Source organism: Saccopteryx leptura, chromosome 5 (assembly GCF_036850995.1).
Source record: "Saccopteryx leptura isolate mSacLep1 chromosome 5, mSacLep1_pri_phased_curated, whole genome shotgun sequence".
Lineage (NCBI taxonomy): Eukaryota > Metazoa > Chordata > Mammalia > Chiroptera > Emballonuridae > Saccopteryx > Saccopteryx leptura.
In genome coordinates, this window is record NC_089507.1 from 4,130,159 (window position 1) to 4,156,337 (window position 26,179).

General features: G+C 60.6%; 2 protein-coding genes across 2 annotated transcripts in view; both read left to right on the top strand.

Moving 5' to 3' along the window:
- Positions 1-10,390, top strand: part of JAKMIP1 (janus kinase and microtubule interacting protein 1) — a 97,354-nt gene extending 86,964 nt beyond the window's left edge. Inside the window, exons 19-22 of the mRNA XM_066387647.1 lie at positions 1,071-1,274; positions 4,278-4,343; positions 8,108-8,152; positions 9,968-10,390. Coding sequence (XP_066243744.1) covers positions 1,071-1,274; positions 4,278-4,343; positions 8,108-8,152; positions 9,968-9,997 — 345 coding nt within the window. The 3' untranslated portion in view covers positions 9,998-10,390. The remainder of the gene's footprint in view (positions 1-1,070; positions 1,275-4,277; positions 4,344-8,107; positions 8,153-9,967) is intronic.
- A 555-nt stretch (positions 10,391-10,945) lies between these two features.
- C5H4orf50 (chromosome 5 C4orf50 homolog) overlaps positions 10,946-26,179 on the top strand; it is a 61,341-nt gene continuing 46,107 nt past the window's right edge. Inside the window, exons 1-4 of the mRNA XM_066385311.1 lie at positions 10,946-12,173; positions 14,335-14,741; positions 18,857-19,001; positions 22,787-23,371. Coding sequence (XP_066241408.1) covers positions 14,452-14,741; positions 18,857-19,001; positions 22,787-23,371 — 1,020 coding nt within the window. The 5' untranslated portion in view covers positions 10,946-12,173; positions 14,335-14,451. The remainder of the gene's footprint in view (positions 12,174-14,334; positions 14,742-18,856; positions 19,002-22,786; positions 23,372-26,179) is intronic.

The following is a 26,179-nucleotide window of genomic DNA, read 5'->3' on the forward strand; positions in this document are numbered from 1 at the left end:
GCTGGGAGGGGCTGGGAGGGACTGGGAGGGACTGACAGGGGCTGGGAGGGGCTGGGAGGGACTGGGAGGGGCTGACAGGGGCTGGGAGGGGCTGGGAGGGGCTGGGAGGGACTGGGAGGGACTGACAGGGGCTGGGAGGGGCTGGGAGGGACTGGGAGGGACTGACAGGGGCTGGGAGGGGCTGGGAGGGGCTGGGAGGGACTGGGAGGGACTGACAGGGGCTGGGAGGGGCTGGGAGGGACTGGGAGGGGCTGACAGGGACTGGGAGGGGCTGACAGGGGCTGGCAGGGGCTGGCAGGGGCTGGGAGGGGCTGGGAGGGACTGGGAGGGACTGACAGGGGCTGGGAGGGGCTGGGAGGGACTGGGAGGGACTGACAGGGGCTGGGAGGGGCTGGGAGGGGCTGGGAGGGACTGACAGGGGCTGGGAGGGACTGGGAGGGACTGACAGGGGCTGGGAGGGGCTGGGAGGGGCTGGGAGGGACTGGGAGGGGCTGACAGGGGCTGGGAGGGGCTGGGAGGGGCTGGGAGGGGCTGGGAGGGACTGGGAGGGGCTGGCAGGGGCTGGGAGGGGCTGGGAGGGACTGGGAGGGACTGACAGGGGCTGGGAGGGGCTGGGAGGGGCTGGGAGGGACTGGGAGGGACTGACAGGGGCTGGGAGGGGCTGGGAGGGACTGGGAGGGACTGACAGGGGCTGGGAGGGGCTGGGAGGGACTGGGAGGGACTGACAGGGGCTGGGAGGGGCTGGGAGGGACTGGGAGGGACTGACAGGGGCTGGGAGGGGCTGGGAGGGACTGGGAGGGACTGACAGGGGCTGGGAGGGGCTGGGAGGGGCTGGGAGGGACTGACAGGGGCTGGGAGGGGCTGACAGGGGCTGGGAGGGGCTGGGAGGGGCTGGGAGGGGCTGGCAGAGGCTGGGAGGGGCTCCCACACCGCTTCTGGCTAGGTCCCTAGGCGTTGGCACACAGCCCCTTCCCGCCTCTGCCTCTCTGGGCTGCAGGGCGCTGGCCAGGGTGCTGGCTGTTACCGTCCACCCATTTGTGACTGTCCACTGTCTGATTTGGACGGCTCAGAAAATCCAGGAGCTGGAGGCCACGCTGTACAACGCGCTGCAGCAGGAGCCGGGGCAGCGGGCCGGGGAGGCGCTGAGCGCGGGCCAGCGGGAGGACCTGCAGGCGGCCGTGGAGAAGGTGCGCAGGCAGATCCTGAGGCAGAGCCGCGAGTTCGACAGCCAGGTCCTGCGGGAGCGCATGGAGCTGCTGCAGCAGGCGCAGCAGGTGAGGGTGAGGGCGGGCGGCAGGCGAGGGTGGGGGCGGGAGGCAGGTGAGGGTGAGAGCGAGGGCGGGTGGTGGGTGATGGCGGGCGGCAGACGAGGGCGGGCAGCAGGCGAGGGTGAGGGTGGGCGGCGGGCGAGGGCACGCCCAGATGGCCACTGCATCCTCCCCCCTCACACTTACCCCTGTGGGCACACCTGTGCCACTATGTCCAGCGTCCTAGCACCTGCTGGCCTGCAGAGACATCTGCTGGGACCACAGCCCCTTGCAATGCCTGCCCGGGACCCTGTCCCTCCCCCTGCTATGCCACTCCCTGACCGTGCCACTTCCTCACATACAGCACAGCACAGCACCACCCCTCCCCAAAGACCCTCCTTGGCTCCCCATTGCCCAGAGGATAAAGTCTGGGTCACTGAGCCTGACATCCTGAGTCCTCATGCTGACCTCTACAAGGACATTGTCTGCCTCTCTCTCATCGCACCATTTTTGTTTGTAATTTTTCTAACATCGGTGTACCAAGCACTTCCCGAGGTGCTGGGGACATGGCACTTGTCCTTGTAAAGTATATATTCCAGAGTGGGGAGACAGACTAGTGCTGGCCCATAGATGGGGCTTCATAAACATTGGTTGAGTGAAGCTCACACCAACACCATGAGTGGGAACCATGGATGCAAGTTCACAGGGAGGCTCAGAGAGGGTAAGCAACTTGCTCAAGGTCACACAGCCGGGAAGTGACAGAGCTGGGATGTGAATCAGGTCATCAGACCGTGAAACTCTTAACTACTGCTCCTCCGGCCTCCCACATCCTGATGAGACTGACCCTCATTATTACCTGAGCATGGATGTCAGGAAAGACTGGGAGAGCCAGCTTCATGGGTGAATTTGAAAGCTCGGTTGAATTTACTCCTGGGGGATTCCTGCAAAACCTTTGAAAGCTACAAAGCATTGTCCGCCCTGCCCCCGAGCACTGTAGTTTACAAGGTACCGTCCCCAGGTCCTCACTTGACCCTCAGGGTCACGGGGTCACTTTGCAGACAGTGCAGAAGAAAGGTGTCAGCTGAGAGAGAGATCCACGCCAGGGTCTCGCTGCGTTCTGCGCCCATCCTTGGACGCTCTCTGCCTCCCTGCCCTGTAAAGGGGACCCTGGGGGGTACCCTCTTGGCCACTCGTGGTTTCCCTCAGGTGGAAGAGGATTAGGAATTGCTGGTGTCCCCGTCCTTTGTGGAGAACGTCCTCTGAGCCAGTGCTGCTCTGAACGTGGCACACAGTCACTCACTAAGGCCTCCAGCGTGGCCAGGACTCCCTCCCCCCACTTGACGGGTCGGGGACCAGAGCTTGGCGGGTGGAGTGAATGTCGAGGCCCCACGCCTGAGGCCTCAGTTTGTTCAAGGCTCTTCCATTCTAATCCATCCTGTTTTGCTGCCCTCCTAATCTTTCTAAAATCAAACATCTCATCCTTTTCCTGCTTAGAACCCTTCCCGGGCTCCGCGGGACACCCCCACACCTGTGAGCTCCTCATGGGGGCCTCCCAGATGCCCCGGGCTCCGGCCACCGCTCACCACGACACCCCGGGGCCCGGCTGGGCTCGGTGCCTCCCCTGGGCTCCCCCAGCCTGCAGCTCAGCGCCCCACCCTGCTTACCTTTCTGCTCGACCACGGCCTTCCCTGGGCACCCGCAGGACACAGCACCCCCCACCCCGTCACCCCTGCTGGTTTCCCCATGACACCCGTGTTCACCGGGACACCTTCTCTGTGCTCGTACGCGGCCGCTGTCTGATGCTGACTGGGTCACAGACTTTGTGAAGGGGGAACTTGGGCTCTCTCCCGGGCCAGAAACAGGTCCTGGGCACATCGAGCAGTATTTGCTGAGTGGTTGATTGTGCCCTCAGGGGTGCTTCTCAAAGTGGGGTCCCCAGGCCAGCCACATCTGCAGCTCCCAGAACTTGTGGGGAATGAGGTTCTCGGGCTCTCTGCCCCCAGAACGGCTGGTCAGAACTCTGGGGGTGGGGAACCCAGCGATCGGCATTCCTGCAAGCTTTCCAGGTGACGCTGGGCTGCGGTTGAGAGTTCCTGCCCTACATGTGTGTGGGGGGGACTTCCTGGACCTGGGGGAGGGTCTGTGCAACCACGTTGACCTGAGCCGTCTGCTCAGCCTGACAGCACCCCCAGTGAGGGAGGCCCCCACCTACGGCCCGGCCCTGCCCGCCCGCAGCCTGCTGGGCCGTTGTCTGGGGGTGCCAGCACGTGAGAGGTGACAGAAGCTATTGGGCCTGTGACAAACTGGAAAGGCTGTACTTGTCAGCCCCCCTGGGGGGACGCCTTGTGGAACTGGAGGGGACGGATCAATAAGCCACCGAGGGAGGGTGGGTGATGCCGAGACGCCCTGTGGGACTGGAGGGGACGGATTAATAAGCCACCGAGGGAGGGTGGGTGATGCCCAAGAGACATTCAGCAGATGCAGTGCCAGGCAGGGTTCCCGGGGCCCTGGACTTTCGGTGCTAACACCAGGACATCTCAGGCACTCCGGGAGAGTCTGGGGTGGACCCTGCAGCCATGGCCACCCCCTGCCCATCCCTGCCCCCGCTCCCGGAGTCCGGCTACAGGAAAGCGTGGAGTTGGGTGCCACTTCAAATCCCTGATCGTGGCCGGGCGCCTCTGTGGCTTGGTCCAGGCTTGATGTTTACAATTTAAAGAGCTTCTGTCTTAAGGGTCCACACTGTGTAATTCTATTTCCACGCACTCCGGGAGCTAGGCCAAATCAACCTGCAGGGAGTGAGGTCAGAGCAGGGCTCCTCCGGGGGTCCACCGAGCCCCCCTGGGTGCCAGAAGGGCTCTCAATCTCAGCCTTGGCGGCGGTGAGACCGGCCTGTGCACGTGGACGCACTCGGCGGACTGCCGGCTCGGCGCTCGTGGGCTCCCGGCGTCTGCCCGCTCCTGGACAGGCGAGGGAGAATGAGGGTAGAGCCTGGGAGTCCCCTGCCTCTGACGTGGGACGCGATGTTTGCAGAGAATCCGGGAGCTGGAGGACAAGCTGGAGCTCCAGCGGCGGCACCTGAAGGAGCTGGAGGAAAAGGTGGGTGGTCGGACGGAGCCCAAGGCCCCACTGGGTTGCTGTCCCTGAGACGGGAGCGCAGGGTCCCTCCTCCTCTCCTGCCCAGTCCTGGTGCCCGAGAGCCACTGGGTTCGTGTCCCTGAGATGGGAGCGCAGGGTCCCTCCTCCTCTCCTGCCCAGTCCTGGTGCCCGAGAGCCACTGGGTTCCTGTCCCTGAGACGGGAGCGCAGGGTCCCTCCTCCTCTCCTGCCCAGTCCTGGTGCCCGAGGCCCCACTGGGTTCCTGTCCCTGAGACGGGAGCGCAGGGTCCCTCCTTCTCTCCTGCCCAGTCCTGGTGCCCGAGAGCCACTGGGTTTGTGTCCCTGAGACGGGAGCGCAGGGTCCCTCCTTCTCTCCTGCCCAGTCCTGGTGCCCGAGGCCCCACTGGGTTTGTGTCCCTGAGACGGGAGCGCAGGGTCCCTCCTTCTCTCCTGCCCAGTCCTGGTGCCCGAGAGCCACTGGGTTTGTGTCCCTGAGACGGGAGCGCAGGGTCCCTCCTTCTCTCCTGCCCAGTCCTGGTGCCCGAGAGCCACTGGGTTTGTGTCCCTGAGACAGGAGCGCGGGGTCCCTCCTTCTCTCCTGCCCAGTCCTGGTGCCCGAGGCCCCACTGGGTTCCTGTCCCTGAGACAGGAGCGCGGGGTCCCTCCTTCTCTCCTGCCCAGTCCTGGTGCCCGAGGCCCCACTGGGTTTGTGTCCCTGAGACGGGAGCGCGGGGTCCCTCCTCCTCTCCTGCCCAGTCCTAATGCCCGAAAGCCACTGGGTTTGTGTCCCTGAGACGGGAGCGCAGGGTCCCTCCTTCTCTCCTGCCCAGTCCTGGTGCCCGAGAGCCACTGGGTTTGTGTCCCTGAGATGGGAGCGCGGGGTCCCTCCTTCTCTCCTGCCCAGTCCTGGTGCCCGAGGCCCCACTGGGTTCGTGTCCCTGAGACGGGAGCGCAGGGTCCCTCCTTCTCTCCTGCCCAGTCCTGGTGCCCGAGAGCCACTAGGTTTGTGTCCCTGAGACGGGAGCGCAGGGTCCCTCCTTCTCTCCTGCCCAGTCCTGGTGCCCGAGAGCCACTAGGTTTGTGTCCCTGAGACGGGAGCGCAGGGTCCCTCCTTCTCTCCTGCCCAGTCCTGGTGCCCGAGAGCCACCCACATCTGCCCTGTGCCCCCTGAAATGTCACGTCCAGGAAATAGCTCCTTCAAGCACTTTTCTAGGGACGAAAGGTGCAGTTGGGGATCAACGTGTGTGGGGCGTGAGGGATGCCTTTCCCCCCCACAAAGACCTTCCGCTGAACCCCTCTGCCGCCACCCCCTGAGTGAGGATGAGGTGACCCTGTTTCCTGAGCAAAAAGCCAGCTGCAGACATTGCTTCTCTCCCGGGGACTCATTCACCTTCAGTGATCTCTATGGGCCAGAGCCAGTGGTGTGTGTCCTCGGAAGTCTCTCCTCTCCCAGAAAAAAGTGGGGCTGGCCCGTCACAGGTGACACGCGGCCCCATCTCTGTGCCATGATGGCCACCTGATGGGCGAGGAAACTGAGCCTGAGGAAGATTCAGACACGTGTCCCTGACCCCTCCAATGGGAAGGGACAGCTGGGATCTCCAGGGAAGTCACAGCCACCTCACTGGCCTCTCCGCCTCGCCGTTGGTCCAGGAAGACGGATGCGTCCTGTTCAGGACCGTGTTTGTGTAGCTTCTTTGTCATGACACTGACCACCTCCGGGTGTCTGCCCGATGGCCGTGGATTCTTTGAGGACAGGGGCCAGCGTTTTGGCATTTCTGCATCCAGGACAATTCTTGCCACGAAACAGGGCAAGAATGAATGACACACGAGTAGAGAAAATACCCATGATGGCAGGTTTTATGTCACAGAGATGAGCTAGGGTGTGTGCCCTGGGCAAGGGTTCTTGCCCCATCTGGAGGGTCACAGGGGACAACGTGCCCCAGGAGGTGACCCCAGGCTGAGTCTGGAAGGGCAAGGTGCCATCACCCTGGGGGAGAAGGAGAAAGGGCATTGGTGGGCCTCAGCTGTCCGAGGGGGACCTTGTGAGCGGGGAAACCCACTCATGAGCAGGGCCACCACCAGAGGGCCCGCTTCCGGGCTCTGACAATGAGCTGACCGTCTCTCCCCGTCCTAGAACCAAACACAATGTGGCCAGAGACATAGACGGCCCCTCAGAGGCCACCCCAGCAATAGAAGCTTGCTTTCTCTCCCGAGATTTAGCTTTCCCGCAGGATAGACCCCCTTTCGGGCCCAGTCCCATCACCTGCCAGCATCGTTCCTCCAGGCCTGCACTGCCCACAGTGTCCACGGGAGGGCAGCAGAGTGTCAAGACTGGAGGACTGCCCACCCACCACCCGCCCCAGGGCCAGGTCTCCTCCTGCCAGCAGCCTGGAAGCCCCCGGGGGGAATTTCCATTTCCCTAGAGTGCACCCCTGTCAGATGCCCACACCCCCAAACCTTCCCGTCTGGAGGACCAGGGGGGCATCTCCACTGTAATTCAATTTGGAGTTTCTCTCTGGGGACAACCTGACTTTGTGGACACATGTATCCGGCTTCCACGCTTGGCTTTGCCCCCTCCCCAGCGGGGTGTGTGTGTGTGTGTTCTGAGACTCTGGGGTGTTTACCCCTCCGCTCCCACCTGTGAGGGTGGTGGTGAGGAGTGAGGGAGACTCCATGAGACTGAGCGCAGGGATGGTCAAGCCCAGGGCCCAGACCCGGTGGGCGGGCCACCAGCCCAGGCTCTGCCTGCCTGTCTCCCAGCCAGCTTTGCGGCTTTGTCTGCAAAATGGGTCACAGAGCACACAGTACGGCCGAGAAAAGGCCTGACACACGCCACAACATGTGTGTTCTCCCTGATCAAACTTTCCGAATCCGGTGGGACAGGCCTTGAGACGGGGAGAGTGCCCGGGAAATGCTGGAACCCTCTTTCTGGCTCTTTTTACTCTGGATTTGGATTTTTAAAAATAACTAATATTGGGAAGCTATTGCCTTCTTTTAGGGGGAAAAAAACACAACAACAAGAATTATTTTTAAAAGCCGCAGATGATGTTGAGATGTTTCTCCTAACGCACCCGTTCTTTTTGAACGAAAGGAGTCGTGAATAAGAAAAGAAACAACAGAAGCCTATTCTCAAACGGACCTGTATTGTTTCCCCTTCCTTTGACGCCACTTCCCTGCTATTTTGTTTTTCCTTTTTAAAGCAGACTAATCAAACGGCAGAAAAAACAAAACAAAAAAACCTTAAAACAGGGACTCTCTTGGGACAGGGAGCCCGAGCAGGGTTGGAGTAGGGGCAGGGGTCCCCTGTGCCTGCAGGTTGGACTGGTGACCGCTGACTTGGAGTGGGCCCTGTCAGGCTCTTTGGTGGCAGCCACCAACCCTGACCAGTCGGGTCCTTCTGTGATATGTACTTCCCTGCCCACAGTCTGCAAAGGAGCCACATCTCAGAAGTCCCGGTCCCCTTCTATAAATCTCCCCGGTCTGAAGTAGCAGGCGTTTGGGGTTCCCCCCTAGCCCCACGGGACAGGCGGCTTTTCCGGGTGACACCAGCTCCTGAACACGGCTGCCTTCCCGTTTCTCTTTCCCAACCTAATCCCTGCGTCGAGGTTCTTGTAAAATGCTGAGTCACTGGATTCCATTCTACCAGTCTTACATCTTTTTCCTTTTCTTTTCTTTTCTTTTCTTTTCTTTCCTTTTCTTTTTCTGCCTCATTTTCTTTTGGTCTTATTTTATAGTTTTTGTTCCTTTTTTTGTTTTTCTCACTAGCATTCATTCTGTGGCCTTGATGACGTCAGGGAGCCAAGAACTCGGGTGGGTATCCTTTCGTTTTCAGATAAAAAACGGGCCTGCTGACCGTTACACTTCTTGGAGTGAGAACCTGGGGGGAGGTGCTCCAGCTTGCTGGCCTGGGGCCCCCTGGGCTCCCTGTTGAGTCCCAGCCCCCCCCCCCCCCCAGGAGGTCTGATTGTAAAGAAGAATCAACAATGAGACCTGGTTGATTCCCCTGTTGCATTTCATCTTGGAAAAGGGGGTTTGTGATTTTTTTTCTAAATGTTCTTTTCATTTTGGCTTTAGCAACTGGTGTTCTCTGTGGCCTGCGGACCACTAACTCCACCGCAGGGTCCATACCAGAGGGGGCTTCTGGGGTCTGGGGTCTGCAGGAGCAGGAGGGTGGTGGGTGAGTCCATGTGCTGCATATGAAACTCTCAGGAGGCTCATGGGAAGAGGCCCTGGCTCTATGCCCCGCCCCGCCCCGCCCTCGGCCTCCGTCCTCAGCCTAGTTCTCATGCCCACACCGAGCTCAGGGACCTCCAGAGGGGAGCCACCCGGCAGCTGGTCCTGCTCAGATCACTGGGCCCTGCGTGTCTCACCCTGGTCGCCTGCCCTTCCCCGCTCTCCCTGTTCTGTGTGCCCACCATGGAGCTGGGGGCTGCCAGGGCCCCTGAGTCTAGAGTTCTTCCCCTGAATCCAGCCCAGGAGGAGAGCCCTGTGAGTGAGCTCTGGGGATGCCCGCAATATCGACACGCTGCCTGGACTCCCAGGGCCGAGCTCTGATGCTGTGTCCCTGCCCGATGTCCCTGTGGGTACCCTCAGCTGGACCCCTGCACTCAAGGGCTCTGCCTTGTCGCTTCTGGGCCCCAGTGTTTAGGTCAGCACTTGAGACAAGTTCATTCCATGTTTGTGCAGGGAGCCGGGGAGCGTTGCCTGGTCTCATCAGATTGGGGTGGGGAAGCCATGGGGGCAGGGAGGCATTGGGGGACAGGCTCCCCTTCCTGTGTTCTCTTCCCCGGCATTGGCAAGGGAGGCCCCTTAGACTCTAAGGCCCCCGGGCCGCGGACCGATACCGGTCCGTGGGCCATTTGGTACCAGTTTGCAGAGAAAGAATATCTTACATTATTTCTGTTTTATTTATACCTAAGTCTGAACGATGTTTTAGTTTTAAAAAAATGACCAGGCCCTGGCTGGTTGGCTCAGCGGTAGAGCGTTGGCCTGGTGTGCAGGAGACCCGGGTTCGATTACCGGCCAGGGCACATTGGAGAGGTGCCCATTTGCTTCTCCGCCCCCCCTTCCTCTCTCTCTCTTCCCCTCCTGCAGCTGAGGCTCCATTGGAGCAAAGATGGCCCGGGCGCTGGGGATGGCTCCTTGGCCTCTGCCTCAGGCACTAGAGTGGCTCTGGTCACGGCAGAGCGACGCCCCTGAGGGGCAGAGCGTCACCCCCTGGTGGGCAGAGTGTCGCCCCTGGTGGGCGTGCCGGGTGGATCCCAGTCGGGCACATGCGGGTGTCTGTCTGACTGTCTCTCCCCGTTTCCAGCTTCAGAAAAAAAAAAAAAAAAAAAAAAGACCAGATTCCCTCTGTTACATCTGTCTAAGACTCACTCTTGACACTTGTCTCGGTCACGTGATACATTTATCCATCCCACCCTAAAGGCCGGTCCGTGAAAATATTTTCTGACATTAAACCGGTCCGTGGCCCAAAAAAGGTTGGGGACCACTGCCTTAGGGGGCTCCGCTGGGGCAGTCAGGACAGCAGTTGGGACAGGTGGGAGCAGACAGTCTGGGGGCTTCTCCCACCAACGTAACTCTGTGTTCTTGTGTCGTATCAACTTCTTCTTTTTCATCCCACAGAACAGAAGAAGAGCTCACGGAATGAACTGAGTCCCTCTGGCTCCCCGAACACCCCACTCAAACCAAAATTCAACGGCAAAACAAGCTATTCCAAGCCCAGAGACCGAGGGCAGAATTCACACACACCCGACGGCAGCTTGGCGGGGAGGCCTTTTGGAGCGACAGCTGGGGCCCGGTCAGTCATAGCTGCAGGGTCTCTGCAGGGACGGCGGGAATTCGGTCAAGATTGGGGTGACACCTGCGTCCCCCCTTGTGGTACCTTCCAGAGCCCGCGGGGCAGAGACCTGGCCACCAGGAAACCAAGTGCAATTAGCAGACACTGGGCAGCGGGGGAGCCTCCGCGCTGTCCGGGGACAGGCTCGCGCCACGGCACTGCGCGTGTCCCCTGGCCGCGGCGTGGGTGCCCCACCGGACACGGGCCTTGTACATACGTCTCCGTGAACTGTGTGCCCTGTGCGTTCAGAGTCTGTCGGCCGCAGTGGCTTGCAAGTGCCCCTGTGACCTGAACCCAAAGTCAAGCCCCAGTCAGCATAACCCTCCAGGTCCGTGTGCGTCTGGGCTCAGCAGCTGATGGCCAAAGAGGGGGGCAGGGCTGGAGCCTCCTCCGTCCGTCCGTCCGCGGTCTTGCATCTCGGTTGCGAGGAAGAGATGCTGGGATGTGGCGTGGTCCCCGGAGTGCCCGGGGAGAGCGTGGCTCCTTCCGCAGCGGCCTCACAGCGGGTCGCTCTGGCACAGCCACGGAGAAGGAGGCAGCCCTCTCTGATCCAGTGGGGACCAGCCCCCCGAGCCAAGCTTCCCGGAGACACGGCAGAGTGGGGCAGCCAAGGAGGACAGGGCACCCTCTGGTGAGAGTTCGGTCCAGGAGGGAACCCCGGAGAAGAGGGATGTTGTTCTTCTCGGGTGGGTGGGTGGGTGGGGACCGTTTCCAGAAGAAGGTACCGCTTACGTGTCTGTCGTCTCCCCAAGGGCGGGAAGGAAGGCCTTTGGGACCAGGACAGAACGAGTGGGTTAGAAGGTGGTGCGTGTGGCGGGAAGGACGGCCGTGTCTGTGTTGGGAGAAGGAGTTGAGGGCCAGGATGGGTTGATCCCGAAGATGGGAAGTCACTGCTCTGACTGCTGGGCTGCAAGGGCGGTCCTGGGTATATCCGGAGAGAAGGGCCTTTGGAGAAAGCGAAAGCGACTGACGTCCAGCCCGCTGAAGGAGTCGATGGGGGAAGGAACGCGAGAGAAGAGCCGAACGTTCTCCGAGGGGCACATCCAAGGATGAGGGGGACATGGCCATCGGCATCCCGGTCAGACGGGAGGGACGTTCAAACCAGAGCGAAGGACTGGGGGCTCGGAGCAAACACACCGGGACAGCTGAGAAGGGGCCGTGCTCTTTTGAAATCTAAACCCAACGCACCCAGTACACCAGCCCCCTCGACTGACCGACATTTAGTGACCAAATGTGAGTGGACGGATGCCTTTGCTTGGAGAAACAGGCACCTGAGCACTGCCGGTGGTGGGGGTGGGGTGGGGGGGTGGGACCACACAGCGAGTGAGGACCATAAAAGCACGTCTGCTTTCTCCGGGGCCGTGGAAGCACAGAGAGGCACGGCTCTGCTGACGTCCAGGACGCAGTCTCGGGTCTCTGGGAAGCGGTTCCTCTGGCGCCCGCCGCGGGGCGGTGCACCAGCGTGGTCCTCACGTCCTCCGGCGTCCATCCTTCTGTCTGCTTGCCTTCACACTCAGACAACGGGGCTGGAATGGCGTGGACTTTGAAGTTAGACCTATCCAGGTCCACTCCCAGCCCGGCCACCTCCCTGCCGTGGACACCGGCAAAGTACTAGCCACTCTGAGTCTTACTTTCTTCAGTGGTGGGACAGGTGATAGTTCACGTGCAGTGCCGCATAAGAGGGCTTCTTTGGGCACAATTGACAGACCCACAGGTCTCCCAAGCCCTGGCAGGAGATGTGGCAGGTGCACCCACTGCTCCCTCGGTGGGAGGCATCCTCAAAGGGGACCGTGCAGCCCATGGGGACCAGGAGCCAGTCTCTGAGACAGCTCAGGTGGCTTGGAAGACCAAAGTCCCTAACAGGAGCCAGCATTTCTTGTGACAGTCCCAGACATCGCTTCCAAGGTCCCCTGCCAGGGACAGGCTCGGTTCCAAGAGCCATACTTCTCAGGGAACCTCAGAGTTCTGGCAGCCACAGCTGTCTGTGCCCAGGTGAGGTGCACCCCCTCGGGGTGGTTGTGGTGGGGGTTGCCTAGTAACACAGCCAAAGGTTCACAGGTGTTTGGTTTTCCAGAAGCAGAGCTACAAGGTCCTCTGGACGCAAGATCACTAAGTCACTAGCTTATGCAGAGAAGAGAGCAGTTGGGTCCACCCTTTACCAGCACCCACTCTCGCCCGCTGGGAGTTCGAGAAGAGAACCCTGTCGAGTTCCTGGCACAGGGTCAGGCACACGATGTAGTTTCCCACTCTGCGCCCTGACACCCCGTGCCCTGGCAGGCCGGTGGAGCCAGTGAGGAGCGGGGCAGAGAGGCCCGGTGAGGGGCGGGGCAGAGAGGCCCGGCGAGGGGCGGGGCAGAGAGGCCCAGGGGCCAGAGGTCCCACCGCGGGGGCACTGTGGTTGCCTTGGAGATCTGCACTCTCTCTGTGCCTGGGTGTGAGCTCACACCTTGCTAAGCAAACCCGTGACCTTTCCTCCATCCTGCCGTCCTGCAGGCCGAAGGTCTCAGGGTCTGTGGCTCCTGCTCTCCCCTCCCCTTCTGTGACCAGACTGTGACCTGCAGGAGTCCCGCTGGACACCCCCAGTACAAGCAACGGCCCGCTTGGCTTTGCGTATTTTCTCACGTTTAACCAGAACCCACAAGACTTCTGCCATCACGGGTGGGAGCCCCCGACCAACCCCTTGGGGGTCCTCGTCCTGAAGGTTGTCTAAGAACTCTGGGGGCTTCTGCAGACCCCCAACTCTGCCCCCCATTTCAACTCTGTGGTCAGGGGCAGCTGCGGCCCCTCCCTCCTCCCTCCGTCCACCATCTCTCTCTCGAGGGCTGGTCCATTCCAAATGGAACCCCCGGTGCCCTGCTCTCAGCAACTGTCCTTCTGCGGCCACCCTCGGCCTTGGGCGACCTCACCAAGGCTCCCTGAGGTGCAGGCCCTCTCTGTCCCTACAGCGCTCCAAGGCAACACCCCCCCTTCCGCAGCAGGTCCCGTTCCCGAGGAGCCCACGAGGGTGGGGTGAGGTGGGGTGGGGTGGTAACCCAGGGCAGGTGTTGTCCCCAAGGAGCCCACGGGGGTGGGGTGGGGTGGGGTGGTAACCCAGGGCAGGTGTTGTCCCCAAGGAGCCCACGGGGGTGGGGTGGTAATCCAGGACAGGTCCCGTCCCCAAGGAGCCCACGGGGGTGGGGTGGGGTGGTAACCCAGGGCAGGCCCCGTCTCCAAGGAGCCCATGGGGGTGGGGTGGGGTGGGGTGGTAACCCAGAGCAGGTGTCGTCCCGAGGAGCCCACGGAGGCAGGGTGGGGTGGGGCGGGGTGGGGTGGGGTGGTAACCCAGGGCAGGCCACGTCTCCTTCCAATCCAGAGGGTTCGTTCCCAGTGAACCTCAAAGTCTTGGTTCCTGACCCAGAAAGAGCCTGAAGATGCCCCCCAGCTGCGGCTCGGGGTGTCTGCCCTGCACCTGCCCCTCCCTCAGGCGGGCCTTCCTCCAGGAAAGAGGAGAACACCTGCCTCTCCTCCAGGCTCCTGGGGGCTTGTCAGTGGGTCCCTCTCCAGCGGCCGGCTGTCTGTCCGTCACTCCCTCTGCTGCAGGGTGCCCGCAGGACGGGCTGGCTCCTGTCCGGGTCTTGGTGTGTTCCTCACCTCCTCACAAGTTTCGGAGTCAGACTCAGATTTGAGTCCGGACTGGGCCCCTTCCCATCTGTGGGCCAGCCCCCTCCCCCCACACCTCCCAAAGCCTCAGTTTCGTCATCTGTAAAATGGTTATGGCTGATGCCACCTCTGAGGGTTCCCGGGGCAGTGGGACTCGGTCAGGCGACCTGCCTAGCGAGGGCTCTAGGTCCTTGGAAAGTGTCGGCCGGCCTCAGGGAGCAGGCAGAGACCTCACACCTCACTGATGTAAGCTCGAGTTTCGCTTCTGAGATCCTGTACTAGTCCAATGGTCCTGCCTGGACATCATACTTTTTATTATTATTTTTTTACCTCCTTGCACGCACTATTAAGCATTGAGTTCCGAGTGATTTTCTGCCACGTTTTCTTGCTTTGGGTGAGCTCTGGCATGCCCGCGTGTAAACCGAGAGCCTCTCATTCATCTTGCATGACGCTTGTGCCGATGAAACCCAAGTCCCCCGCTCATAAATAATCCACCTGTTCTTCCCCTCCTCAGGGGACATTTTCCTGCACAATCCGGAGGCATCGCACCCACCCCCGAAACCTCCAGAGGGCCAGCGTGGCAAAGCCCGCTTCAGCCGTGGTGACTCTTCGACCCCCGCGCTATGCCGGGATGGAGCCGGCCACGCAAGGGCGTTCTGAGAAAACATTCAGCTACATCGTCAGAGCCCCCGGCAGTGACGGGTCCGATGTCATGAACGTGGATGTGAAGATCGACACGTCCTGGGTCTTCCAGGACGCGGAGGACGGCGGCGAGGAGCCAGGGTGTCTTCTGGAAGGAGCCGCCAGAAGCAGCCCAGACGTGGACACAGGGACGCTCAGGAGGCAGCTGGAGTCCTCGGAGCAGAAGCTGTTGGCAGCCGTGGACAAATACGTGACATCAGAGTCCGGGCTCAGGAGCAGGTAAGTATGTCACATGGGACCTCTTCCTTGTGGGTGTCATGACTCCCAGGCGTCACAGCCCTGTGGGAATGGGGTGTCGGTTGCCTCGTTTCTATGGCCGAGGAAGCAGGCTCACCCGTGTCCCGTGACCCGCCGGCCGCATCCCTGGCTCTCAGTTCCTGCTCTCCCTTTCCTGGTCCCCTGCTCTGTGTCACAGGGGCTGAGCCTGCAGACAGGTCTCCCAGGCTCTGTCTGGGCCCGGCCAATGGGAACATGGACGGGAGGAGGAAGGGAGAGGCCGGGGTACGCGTCCCTCTCCTCTGCTCTGGGGGACGTTTCTGGCTGCGGCGACAGCTCAGGCATGCCCCTGGCGTCCTCTGCGGCCCTGGGCCTGCCTGCTGGTGGCCTGGACCCGGGCCCTGTATCACCCCCCACTCTCTCCCCGTGTGTCCCTCCAGCCCCAGGGACAGGGGCTGTCCGCAGTTAGCTCTCAGACTCTGGGTTGCCTGTCATCTCTTGTCCGGCCGCTCAGCCAGCTCCTCCCCCACCCTGGTAGCCAGTCCTCCGAGCCTGTTCTCGAAGCTGACTCGGAACTTCGGGTGTGGGCCGGTGACCCGATGGGACCCACGTGGTCCAGGGGTTAGGCACCGGAACCCCAGTCTTTCTGCAGAGCCCCGCCCTTTCGGGAGCGTGTTTGACACCTGGGCCGGCAGAGGGAGGTGGGGCTTTGCTTAGGAAGCAGAGGAGAGACCCGTGAGGAGAGGCAGCCTGGCCGTGGCTGGGCCAGCTCCAGCGGGTCGACCAGCACCCCTCAGGCTCCAGCGGGTCGACCAGCCCCCCTCAGCTAGCGCCTTGTTGTTTCCCTTCGTTTTAATAAAGAGGAGCCATTCAATGTGTATTTACACGTGCGTTTACTTTTTCCCCTTCTCTGTGACACTTTTCACATGAAGAACTTCACATACCAGAAAAAATATTTCATTACTCTTTGTATCACTGTGTGATTGTCCATCTTTCCAGCTGCCAGTCCATCCATTCATCCATCTGTTTGTGTGTCCATCCATCCATCCATCCATTCATCCATCCCCACACCGTCTGTCCGTCCATCCATCCATCCATCCATCCACCATCCACCCACCCACCCACCCACCACCCACTCATTCTATAGCCTGCACTCACTCCCCAAGGGTCAAAGGTTAAGTTGTATTAGTTTCCTGTCATGACCACAGCCAAGTTTCACAGCCTGAGCAGCGGCAGCAGCAGACACTTGTTTTCTCACAGCTCAGGAGGGGGAAGTCCCAGATCACGGTGTGGGCAGGGCCGGTTCCTCCGGAGGCCTCTCCCCGGCTGGTGGACAGCCGTCTCCTCCCTGTGTCCTCACACGGTCGTCCCTCTGTGTGTGCCTGTGTCCTGATCTCCTCTTCTAAGGACACCAGTCAGATGACATTGGGGCCCCACGCAAGGGGACCACATTTTAACTTGGTTTCCTTCGTAAAGACCCCCGTCTCTGAAGACAGTCACTTTCTGAGGCACTGGGGTGAGCACTTCCATGCACCAGTCTGGGGGAACACATTCATCCCCAAACATAAGTCCTGGGGTTTGAGAGCTGGGGAGGGCAGGGCCCCCGCCCTGGAGAGACGAGCCGTGTGGCCCACACGCCGGTGTGCAGCCAGATCTTCCTCCAGAGAGCCGGGCAGTGAGGACCGGGACTCCTCGGGCCTGGGGAAGGTGGGTGGCTGCCCAGAGTGGCCGCCACCGGGGGACAGATTCATCCTGCGCCCCGAGGGCGTCTCCCGGCCCCGCAGCACACAGCCCTGCACCACAACCTCGTTAGCTCGCCATTCGTTGGCGAAGACCTGCACTTCGGGGTCTAGCTCACATTTGCGAGTGTCTGTCGCCTGTGGCTGATGAAACAGGTGACCACCAACTCGGCGCCTGAGATCCCAGGTTGCCCTGGTCCTGCAGGCCTGCAGTCGGGGTCTGAGCCTGCAGTCTCCCGGCTCGAGTGGAGGTGTGGGTCCCAGGCCGCCCTGGTCCTGCAGGCCTGCGGTCGGGGTCTGAGGCCGTCTCCTGGCTCAAGTGGAGGTGTCCCGGCTTGAGTGGAGGTGTCCTGGCTCGAGTGGAGGTGTGGGTCCCAGGCCGCCCTGGTCCTGCAGGCCTGCAGTCGGGGTCTAAGGCAGTCTCCCGGCTCGAGTGGAGGTGTGGGTCCCAGGCCGCCCTGGTCTTGCAGGCCTGCAGCCGGGGTCTGAGGCCGTCTCCTGGCTCGAGTCGAGGTGTGGGTCCCAGGCCGCCCTGGTCTTGCAGGCCTGCAGTCGGGGTCTGAGCCTGCAGTCTCCCAGCTCGAGTGGAGATGTCGGGGGGGGGGGCATGCTACCCCGGGTCGCGGGGTGGGGGGACCTGTCCTGGCCTCCCCGGCGTCTGCAGCTGCGCCCTCACCCTGCCCTCCCTCTGTGGGCTGGCCGCCTGGCGCCTCGCACGGCCTCCACCCTTCCTGTCACGTCTGTCTGCCTCCCCCTCCCTCCTGTGAGGGTAGCTGTGCCACCCTGTGGGCCCACCCGGCTAGTCTGCCATGGGCTCAAGATCCCTAACTGAATCACACCTGCCGTGTCTTTTGCGTTTTAAGGTAACACTCGCGGGTTCCAGGGATTTGGGCCTGGATATCTCTGGGGGCCGTTACTCAGTCTGCCCCAATGAGACGAGTCATTCTCTGCTTGGCGGAAGTGTAGGGTGAATATCGGAATGAAACACGGTCTTGTATTGAATGTTTTAGGGTGGTCTCAGACACTAAAGGAGGCTTTTCTCGTCCCTTGTAGATATGGCCACTTCTTATAAACAATTGGAGGCACTCAGCCCGAGTCACCTGGGGCCACTCCTCTGGTTCAGTTTTGGAAGGGACTGGATTATAATCAACTCCCTTCTGTCTCTCCCTTCCCCAGGGCCTCAGAACTAGATGGGAGAGGGCACTCTTGGCCTTATTATTAGTGATAATGCCTCATTTTATCTAATCTCTGCAAAAACATTCTGAGCAAGGTGCAAGTACCTCTGTTTTTCACAGAGAAAGATACTGAGGGTCATAGTGGTGGATGAGTCCAGGAGTCCAGGGGAGGCTCCACGGCTGATGAGTGGCAGAGCCAGGAGGCAAAGCTAGGTCCTCCCTCAGGGAGGCAGTCTGTCCCGGGTGAGCCGGTCACCCGGCGTGGACTTGGGTGATGAGAGTCGTTGGGCAGAGCGTGTCCACGTGGGCTGGGAACGCACTTTCCCAATGCCTCCTGGTTTCCACTAGAGAGGTAGGATCAGCACAGGAAGGGGACTGGGACCCGGTGGCAGGCAAGCCTTTGAGGTTCCTTCTCTCCCAAGGGGACCAGTAGCCAGACTGCCGCGTCGGGCTTACCCCAGTCATGCACGCGTCTCTCTGCGTCGCGTGGTCAGTATTCCCGTCCAGTCTGGGCAGTATTTTGTATGTGACACAACCACATTTCCCCAGGATGATAAAAAAAAAAAAAAAAAGCCTTTTGTGGCTTTGCTATCCCTGTTACACAATTAGGTCATGCCCAACCTCTTACTTTCATAAGGAGTACAGAGTAATTATTTTAATTCCAGAAACATATATTTTTTCTGACGTTCAATCCCTTCCTCAAAAGAGATTCACAGGAATGCAGCTCAAACAGGAGGCAGTGGGACATAGGGTTGAAAGTATGCGTTTGGGAATCAGGCGGCCAAGACTCTACAATGCTGTGTGACCTTGGGCAAGTGGCCTGGCTTCTCTGATCCTCGCTTTCCTCGTGGGTGCTGTAGGGGTAATGGAACCACCTATGGGCTGGACATGTGACTGTTCGTTGAGGCAAAGTAGGTGTTTGCTTGAGGCTGAGTCCTTAATTGGTATATCACCTGGATTTGGGATTCTTGGCTCAGGAGTTAGGATTTCTGAGGCATGGTGACTTCTTAGTCTAAAGAGGTCTTTGTAAGTTGTATAGATCATCCTTAGAAACGTGTGTGTGAGTGTTTCACAGCACGTAATGTTGTCAGAATATGAACTTAGCCGAACAGCCACCCCCACCGTCAAAGCCAGCCCTCCGTGTGAGAGCCTGCGGCGTGTTCACGCCGTCCGGACTAAGCGCGGCCCTGCCTCCCCACTGCAGGGTCCAGGAGCTGGAGCTGTCGGAGCAGCAGCTCCTGCGGAAGGTGGACCAGCTGAGCGCCCGCGTGCACCGGGAACGTAGCGCCTCTCTCCACGCCCAGGAGCAGCTGGAGGCGCTGCAGGGGGAGCTGGCCAGCCAGGTACGCGTCCCTCCTTCCCTCCTGTACTGGGTTCTTGTCCCAGCGTGGCCCCCTTCCTGTTTGGACGTGGCGACCGCTACAGTTGAGAAAAGACAGTGGTGCCACTCAGGAGAGGCCCGTGGGGCCTGGGGTGACATCCCCTGGCCTCTCTGGGCCTCTGCGGCCCCTTCTGTAGCGGGGGGTCCCCATCCTGCCTCCATCACCTCTCTGGGCCTCTGCGGCCCCTTCTGTAGCGGGGGGTCCCCATCCTGCCTCCATCACCTCTCTGGGCCTCTGCGGCCCCTTCTGTAGCGGGGGGTCCCCATCCTGCCTCCATCACCTCTCTGGGCCTCTGCGGCCCCTTCTGTAGCGGGGGGTCCCCATCCTGCCTCCACGGCCTCTCTGGGCCTCTGCGGCCCCTTCTGTAGCGGGGGGTCCCCATCCTGTCTCCACGGCCTCTCTGGGCCTCTGCGGCCCCTTCTGTAGCGGGGGTCCCCATCCTGCCTCCACGGCCTCTCTGGGCCTCTGCGGCCCCTTCTGTAGCGGGGGGGTCCCCATCCTGCCTCCACGACCTCTCTGGGCCTCTGCGGCCCCTTCTGTAGCGGGGGTCCCCATCCTGCCCTGCCTGCCTGCCCCACAGGTTCCCCCAGGGCCCCACAGGGGGTGTGAGAGCACTGGGTGACCTGCAGGGCCTGTGCTCTCCCTGGGGGCTCTGGGCCGAGGTTCATTTCTGCGGCCTGGGTGCCGACATGGGGGGGGGGGGAGGCTGGGTCTGGCCTGAGGACAGGGAGCTGACCGATGCAGGGTCATCGCCTCAGGAACTGGAGTGCGGGTGGGGACACAGGAAACAGGGAACTCGGAAACTGGAAACTGGACGCCGGTGCCGTGAGGGAGACGGTGTGTGTGTGTGTGTGTGCGCGCGCGCGTTGTGGGCATGCGGGGTGGGGAGCAGCGGGGAGCTGGGCACAGGAGCTGGGCCTACGGGAAGGGCACGCGAGGCGGGGGACCACCGGCACGGGCACGTAAGACTGGGAGGGCCCGAAGGGGCGGGGCTGCCAGGCCCGCTGTGCGACCTCATTCTGCAGGCAACGGGGAGCAGGCTTTTGAGGACAATAGCAGGGGGTGCTCAGGGTCAGGGTTTGGGGGATGTCGCTCTAACTGCACGGGAGAGAGAGTTGGTGGAGGTGGAGGGCAAGGCCGTCCTGTCCGGGAAAGAGGCGGGCTCTGGAGGCAGGTGCCTAGAGCTGAACCCGGGCTCTATCCCTCACCAGCTGTGTGACCTAGGGCAAGCGGCTTTACCTCTCTGGGCCTCAGTTTCCTCATCTGTGAAATGGGAACGATACAGTACCAACCCCCTCAAACTGTTCATGGGTTCGGTGAGTTAATACATGTAAAACACAGCAGTAGGCGTTTGAATAACCCTGGCCGCTTTTGTAACTATTCGTGTTTACTGGAGTATTCCTGGGCACAGACATGGCAGGTGGGAGGTGGGGCGGGGCCCGTGCAGGAAACACTGCAGAGGCAGAGATGACACCACTCAGCTGGCAGCAGTGGGCGGCACCCCGAGAGCCCGGGGGAGTCCTCTCTCAGCGGACTGTGACCTGCAGGTCAAGATGCAGGCTGACCTCTGTCGGCAGGTTGTGAAATCAATTCTGTGAGTCAGGACCCGCATTTTACAAACAAACAGAATCGACTCACTAGGAGATGAGAAAGCCTCCCCCCCACATCCGAGCAGGAGCTGTTTCCCGACATGCACGGGGAGGGGTGTGTACTGTGGGGCACACTGTTAGAAGGTGTTTCTGACCGTGGGAGCAGTTACAGAAGCTCCCAAAACAGTGGTTTCACCATGAATGGAAATAGAAGTGCATTGTGGGAAGAGACGGTGTTCAGTGACGTTGAAATGATTCTTGGAGGCGCCGGGAGACGTGCAGGTGGCGTTTCCCAACTTGACGTTGAACTCCAGGCGCACAGAGTTGAGCTCACCCCCCTCCCTGGCTTATCGCACGTCGCCAGCCGCGTCCAGAGAGGAGTTTTTAATACGGGGTTCAGGGGTGTGCGATTCCACCATCACCCGTCTCTCTGTGGAAAATACATCAGGACATCTTTTTGAGCCATGGCCCATGGGCGTCTGAGATTCCCCGGGTGACTCGGACGCAGCCCAGTAATCACGAGATGTTCACAGAGTGGCGGGGAGATGGCGGGCCAGGGTGACAGCAAGGGAGAAGGTGTGGGGGGCTCAGAGGTGCCGCGGCCCGGAGTCCTGCATCTCCTGACCCCCCCACCCTCCCACATCTCTTTATTCCGGCCTCGGGAAATCTGCATGCCCCTGGGAAACACCTCTCTGGAAGCTCCGTTTCCAGGTGAGGCTCGGGGGGTTCAGAGGGATGAGGGGCCGTGCTCGGGGTCCCTCGGTGACCCCTTGGCCTGCTACGGCCCAGCCTGAACCTCTCACTCGAGTCTCTCCCCAGAGACACGTGGCATTTTGGAGCAGGTTGGTAGGAGTGCGGGCCCTGTGGTCAGAACTCCTAGTGGGTGTGTCAGAGGCCTCGTTTCCACGGTGACCTGGGGTCATTCTGAAAACCGTTAGAGGCAGACCTGTCCGGGCCCTGGGGCGCCGTGCCCTGAGCAGGGCCGCTGATGGACAGGATCTACACCATCAGGCAAAACCGGGTTTTCCTCATGGGGACGTCGTCTCCGGGTTTATCTGCCCCCTGCTTCTTGTCTTTCTATTTCTCATTGATTTTAGAGAAACAGAGAGAGGAAGAGAGAGAGGGAGGGAGGAGGAGAAGTGCTCGGTTGTCGTTCCACTTAGCTGTGCATTCATCGGTGGCTGCCCCTGGGGATGGAACCTGCAGCCGTGGTGTTTGGGGGTGAGGATCGAAGCACCGAGCACAGGGCCAGGGCTCCGCGCCCTCCCCCACGTTTCTCTTTGCGGTTTGCCCTTTGCTTGCTGATTTTGTTGTCGTGGGCTCCCTCCCCGCGCTGAGGAGCAGCACCATGCACTAGCTGTTGAGAGAGGTTAACATGGCCCCAGGACCATCGTGTGCTTAAAAGGAAATCTGAAACTGAGGCGAGGACTCCTGTCTGCACAGTGGGTGGGTCACCCCAGTCAGCCCACAGCTCATGGGAGCGGGGAGGGCAAGGCGCAAGGACTGGGAGACCTTGAGCAAAAGGCCTCGTGTCAGATACACGGAGGTCCGCATCCTGGCTGCGGCCGGGACCTGGAGCCGTGTTTATTATGCCAGCATTTCTGTGTCCCAAGGGGATAGTAACCGCACCTCACTCCTCCGGGGGGTGTGCACAATAAGGAACAGCTGCTGTGACAGTGGTGGCCCTGTCTCACCAGCCAGGGCCAGCTTTTAGCCTTTAGGCGCCGGGAAGTAGATCTGGGAGGTCCTGAGGCGGTTGTACCCTCCGTGGGGTCCAGGTGGTAGCTTTTGACAAACTGGTGTGGGGCATTCAGTGGAACTGGTGTGGAACCACTGGAGAGCCCTCTGGGTGCACCCCAGCCGACGCCTGTCCTGCCCCCTGCACAGTTCCCTTGGAGGACTCAGGGAGTTCCTGGGTGGGCAGGGCCCCTAGTGGGGGAAGGTGAGTCATTCGCCCCCTACGCAAAACTTAAAGGAGCATCAAAAATCTCAGTAAGCAAGATAAATATTTTGATGCAACATTTAATGCAATATTCCGTGCAAAAATATTTCACGATGAATAAAAGTAAAAGTTTAAAGTAAAGACAGGCTCGGCGTGAGCCACCTGCGCCCGGGGCTTGCTTCCTGACGCCCTGGTCCACCGCCAACCTGTAGGTTCTGGAGAAGGAGCGCGTGGCCAGGAGGCAGCGGTGGAGGGTGCGGCGGCTGCGGGAGCAGCTGCGGCACAAGGACGAGGCCCTGGGACAGCAGACCGCGGCCCTGGAGCGCTGCCGGCGGAACCAGCGGCGCGAGCTGGGCCTGGTGCGCGAGCAAGAGCGCATTCTGCGGGCGCAGGTGCAGCGGCTGGAGCGGGACGTGCGGCGCCTCTGCCGCGCCGCGGGTCTTCTGCTGGCTGAGCTGGACACCCCGTCCCCGGGAAGCCCCCGAGCCCCGGCCCCGGCTGACTCCCCGGACGCCCCCGAGGAAGCCGCGGAGTTGCGCGCCCTGCAGGCGAGAGCCGAGCGCGGAGAGCGCCAGCGGGACGAGGCGGCGCGCAGGTTGCGGGAGCAGCGCGCCACTGAGAGGCGGCTCCGCGGGCAGCTGGAGGAGCTCCAGTGCTGCCTCTACGAGCTGCAGCTGTCGGAGATCGGCCTGCAGGGCCAGGTGGAGGACCTCGCCGAGCAAAACAGGAGCCTGCGAGAGGAGCTGGGAGCCCAGGTGCTGGGAGAGAGAGTGCGCAGCACGGCCCCTGCGGGTCACGGTAGCCTGGTAAGTGGTGACACCCCAGGGCAAGAGTGATTGCTTTCCTCGAACTTTATCTACAGCCACTTGCTGAAGTCACTGATTCCTTCATTCCCAGTCTTTCTCTTCATCCACCCGTCCAACAACACCACTAGCCCATCCATCCTACTGTCATCCACCGTCATCTACCCGTTCATCCACCCACCCATCCATCCATCCAAACACCCATCCATCCATCCATCCATCCATCCATCCATCCATCCATCCATCCATCCAAACACCCACCCATCCATCCATCCATCCATCCACCCACCCATTCATCCACCCACCCATCCATCCAAACACCCACCCACCCACCATCCATCTACCCATCCATCCATCCACTCACCCACCCATCCATCCAAACACCCACCCATCCATCCATCCATCCACCCATCCATCCACCCACCCATCCATCCATCCACCCATCCACCCATCCACCCATCCACCCATCCATCCACCCACCCATCCATCCATCCATCCAAACACCCATCCACCCATCCATCCATCCACCCACCCACCCACCATCCATCCATCCATCCATCCACCCATCCATCCACCCACTGTCTACCTACACTCCATCATCTCACTCACCCTACCATCTGCTTCTGACCACTCTCCAGGTGGCCAGCCAGGCACCCTTAATCCCTTATTGTCTGTTCCTGCTGTCTATCCATCTATACCCAACATTTAAGGAGTCCCTGCCATGAGCCAGGCCTGGGGCTAGATGAGCTCACGGGTGTGCAGGATTATGTAACTCTCATGAGCCCTGCCATCCTCCCTGCCCACCCCCCACCCCCCCGGAAGCAGCCATCCCTTTTCCGACCTCCCTCACCAAAGGTGGTGACAGACCCCTGCATGGAGTACTGTGTGTGCACGTCTTCCTCTCTCCGTGAGACTGTGAGCTCCTTGAGGGCAGGTCCAGCCGGGTCTGTGGGGTCGTGGGAGCCTCCGCTCAGCAGCAGGGCTGGGGCTCACCACGCTACTCCTGCGGAAGTGCTCAGGGGCGGGGCGGGGCCGGCTGGGTTTCCTACTTACTAGCGCTGTGATCTTGGGCACATTTCTGAAGCTCTGGAGGCGAGGGCAGGGGACATCGATGTATTCACTTGACTGATGGAAGGGTAAAAACTGACATGTAATACACTCCTGCCCATTTAATCCTCACAAAGAGCGCGAGGCAGGTCCCATTGGTACCCTCAGGACGCACAGACGAGGAGGCTGAGGCGCAGAGAGGTAGTGCCCTGACCGGGTAGCACTCCGCTAGTGCGAGGCAGAACTGGAATTTGACCCAAACAGGCACGAGTCCGAGTGTTCTGTTACCCTGCATTCAGCGGCCTCCTTGAAAAGAGAGCTAGCTACTCAGCCCTTTCCGGGGGATCCTGGTCCCCGCTCCCCTCCTCCCGGGTCAGCTCGCATTTAAGGAACAGTCAGCGAGCGACCTTAGCACCAGCGACATGGCTCATTTATGAAAAATCCCAGTTCTCTTCAGACCCAGACAACCTGTGTCAAAGGAACTGGAGCCTCACGCGCCCTGCGTCTCTCAGCGGGTTGAGTGTGTGTCCTGCCAGATCGTTCCAATAGTGAGTTTATCTGTGCGCTCTCTTACTCTCTGGTGGCCTTACCCTCTGCCTGTCACTCTTCTGCGTGTCCTATTTGCTCCTCCTCCTCTATGTTCACTGGAGAAAAGTTCAGTGTTGGCACTTTTCTGTAAGTTTAGAGAATAAAACCGTGCACAGATGGAAACTGTCCTGGGGAATCCTTTCTGTAATCTCCCGCAGCGCGAGGCTTTCATTTAGGCCGTTGGCTTAAGCCGTTGTTTCCTGCACCCACCTCCCCACACGCTGCCCCTCATTCTTCTAAGAGAGGGGGTGGGTACCTAAATATTTAGGAGACTCCCCTGCTAACATTTTGTGTTATCCCACTGAAGAGATGGAGACATTGAGACCCAGGATGTTAAGGGACTTGGCCATGGACACCCTACCAGCTGCTCCCAAGTATCAGGGCCAGCCAGGGGACACGGGCCAGGTCTGAGCCGTGACTTCCAGCTGCTGCTCTTACCTCGAGATGCTGGGGCCAGAGGTTGCTCTCGAGGAGTGTGGGGCATTCGGTAGCTGTGTCATCAACCTCCAAGCCCCTTGTCACAGGGCATCTGTCACCTTCTTGATGTTTCCTGAATTATCACTTTAAAAAGTTGCCACACCCCAGGCTCATGTTCTCAAGGTTTTACTGGAGGCTGCTGTGCTCAGTCAAAATTCTCTCGAAAATTCCCGAAATGGCCTGTCAAGTGCGTTCCCCAGCCAGTCGGCCTCTGGCGATAGGAGAAGCCACACCCTCTTCAGCTGAGGAGCGGCTGCTGGTTAGAGACTGTAGGGGAGAAAGTGCAGACCTTAAATATTGGGGTGTGCACAGGGCGTGAGCCAAGCGCCGTGGGGTGAGCAGAGCATGGTGCAGGGGGGGCAGGGGAACCCCCGAGTGGACGAGACAACGGTGATTCCGGTGCAGCTCTGGCTCTTAGCTGCCGTGATACCTCGGGGCAGGTTACTAAACCTTCCCGTGCCTCAGTGTGCCCGAGTGTGACACAGGGATGCCACCAGGACCCGCTCCCTTGTCTGAGTGTGAGGATGAAGCGAGAGAGGTTCACTATGCCTGGTGCGTTGGGAGGAAGCAGTCAGACTTAGTTCCTGTCACCATCCTTGTCACGTCCTCATTGGCACCATCTTCACCATCATCTCTTCCTGGATTCACGTGGTCCGGGGGGAAGTTGGGTAGACTCACCCACGCTGCTTACACGATAGT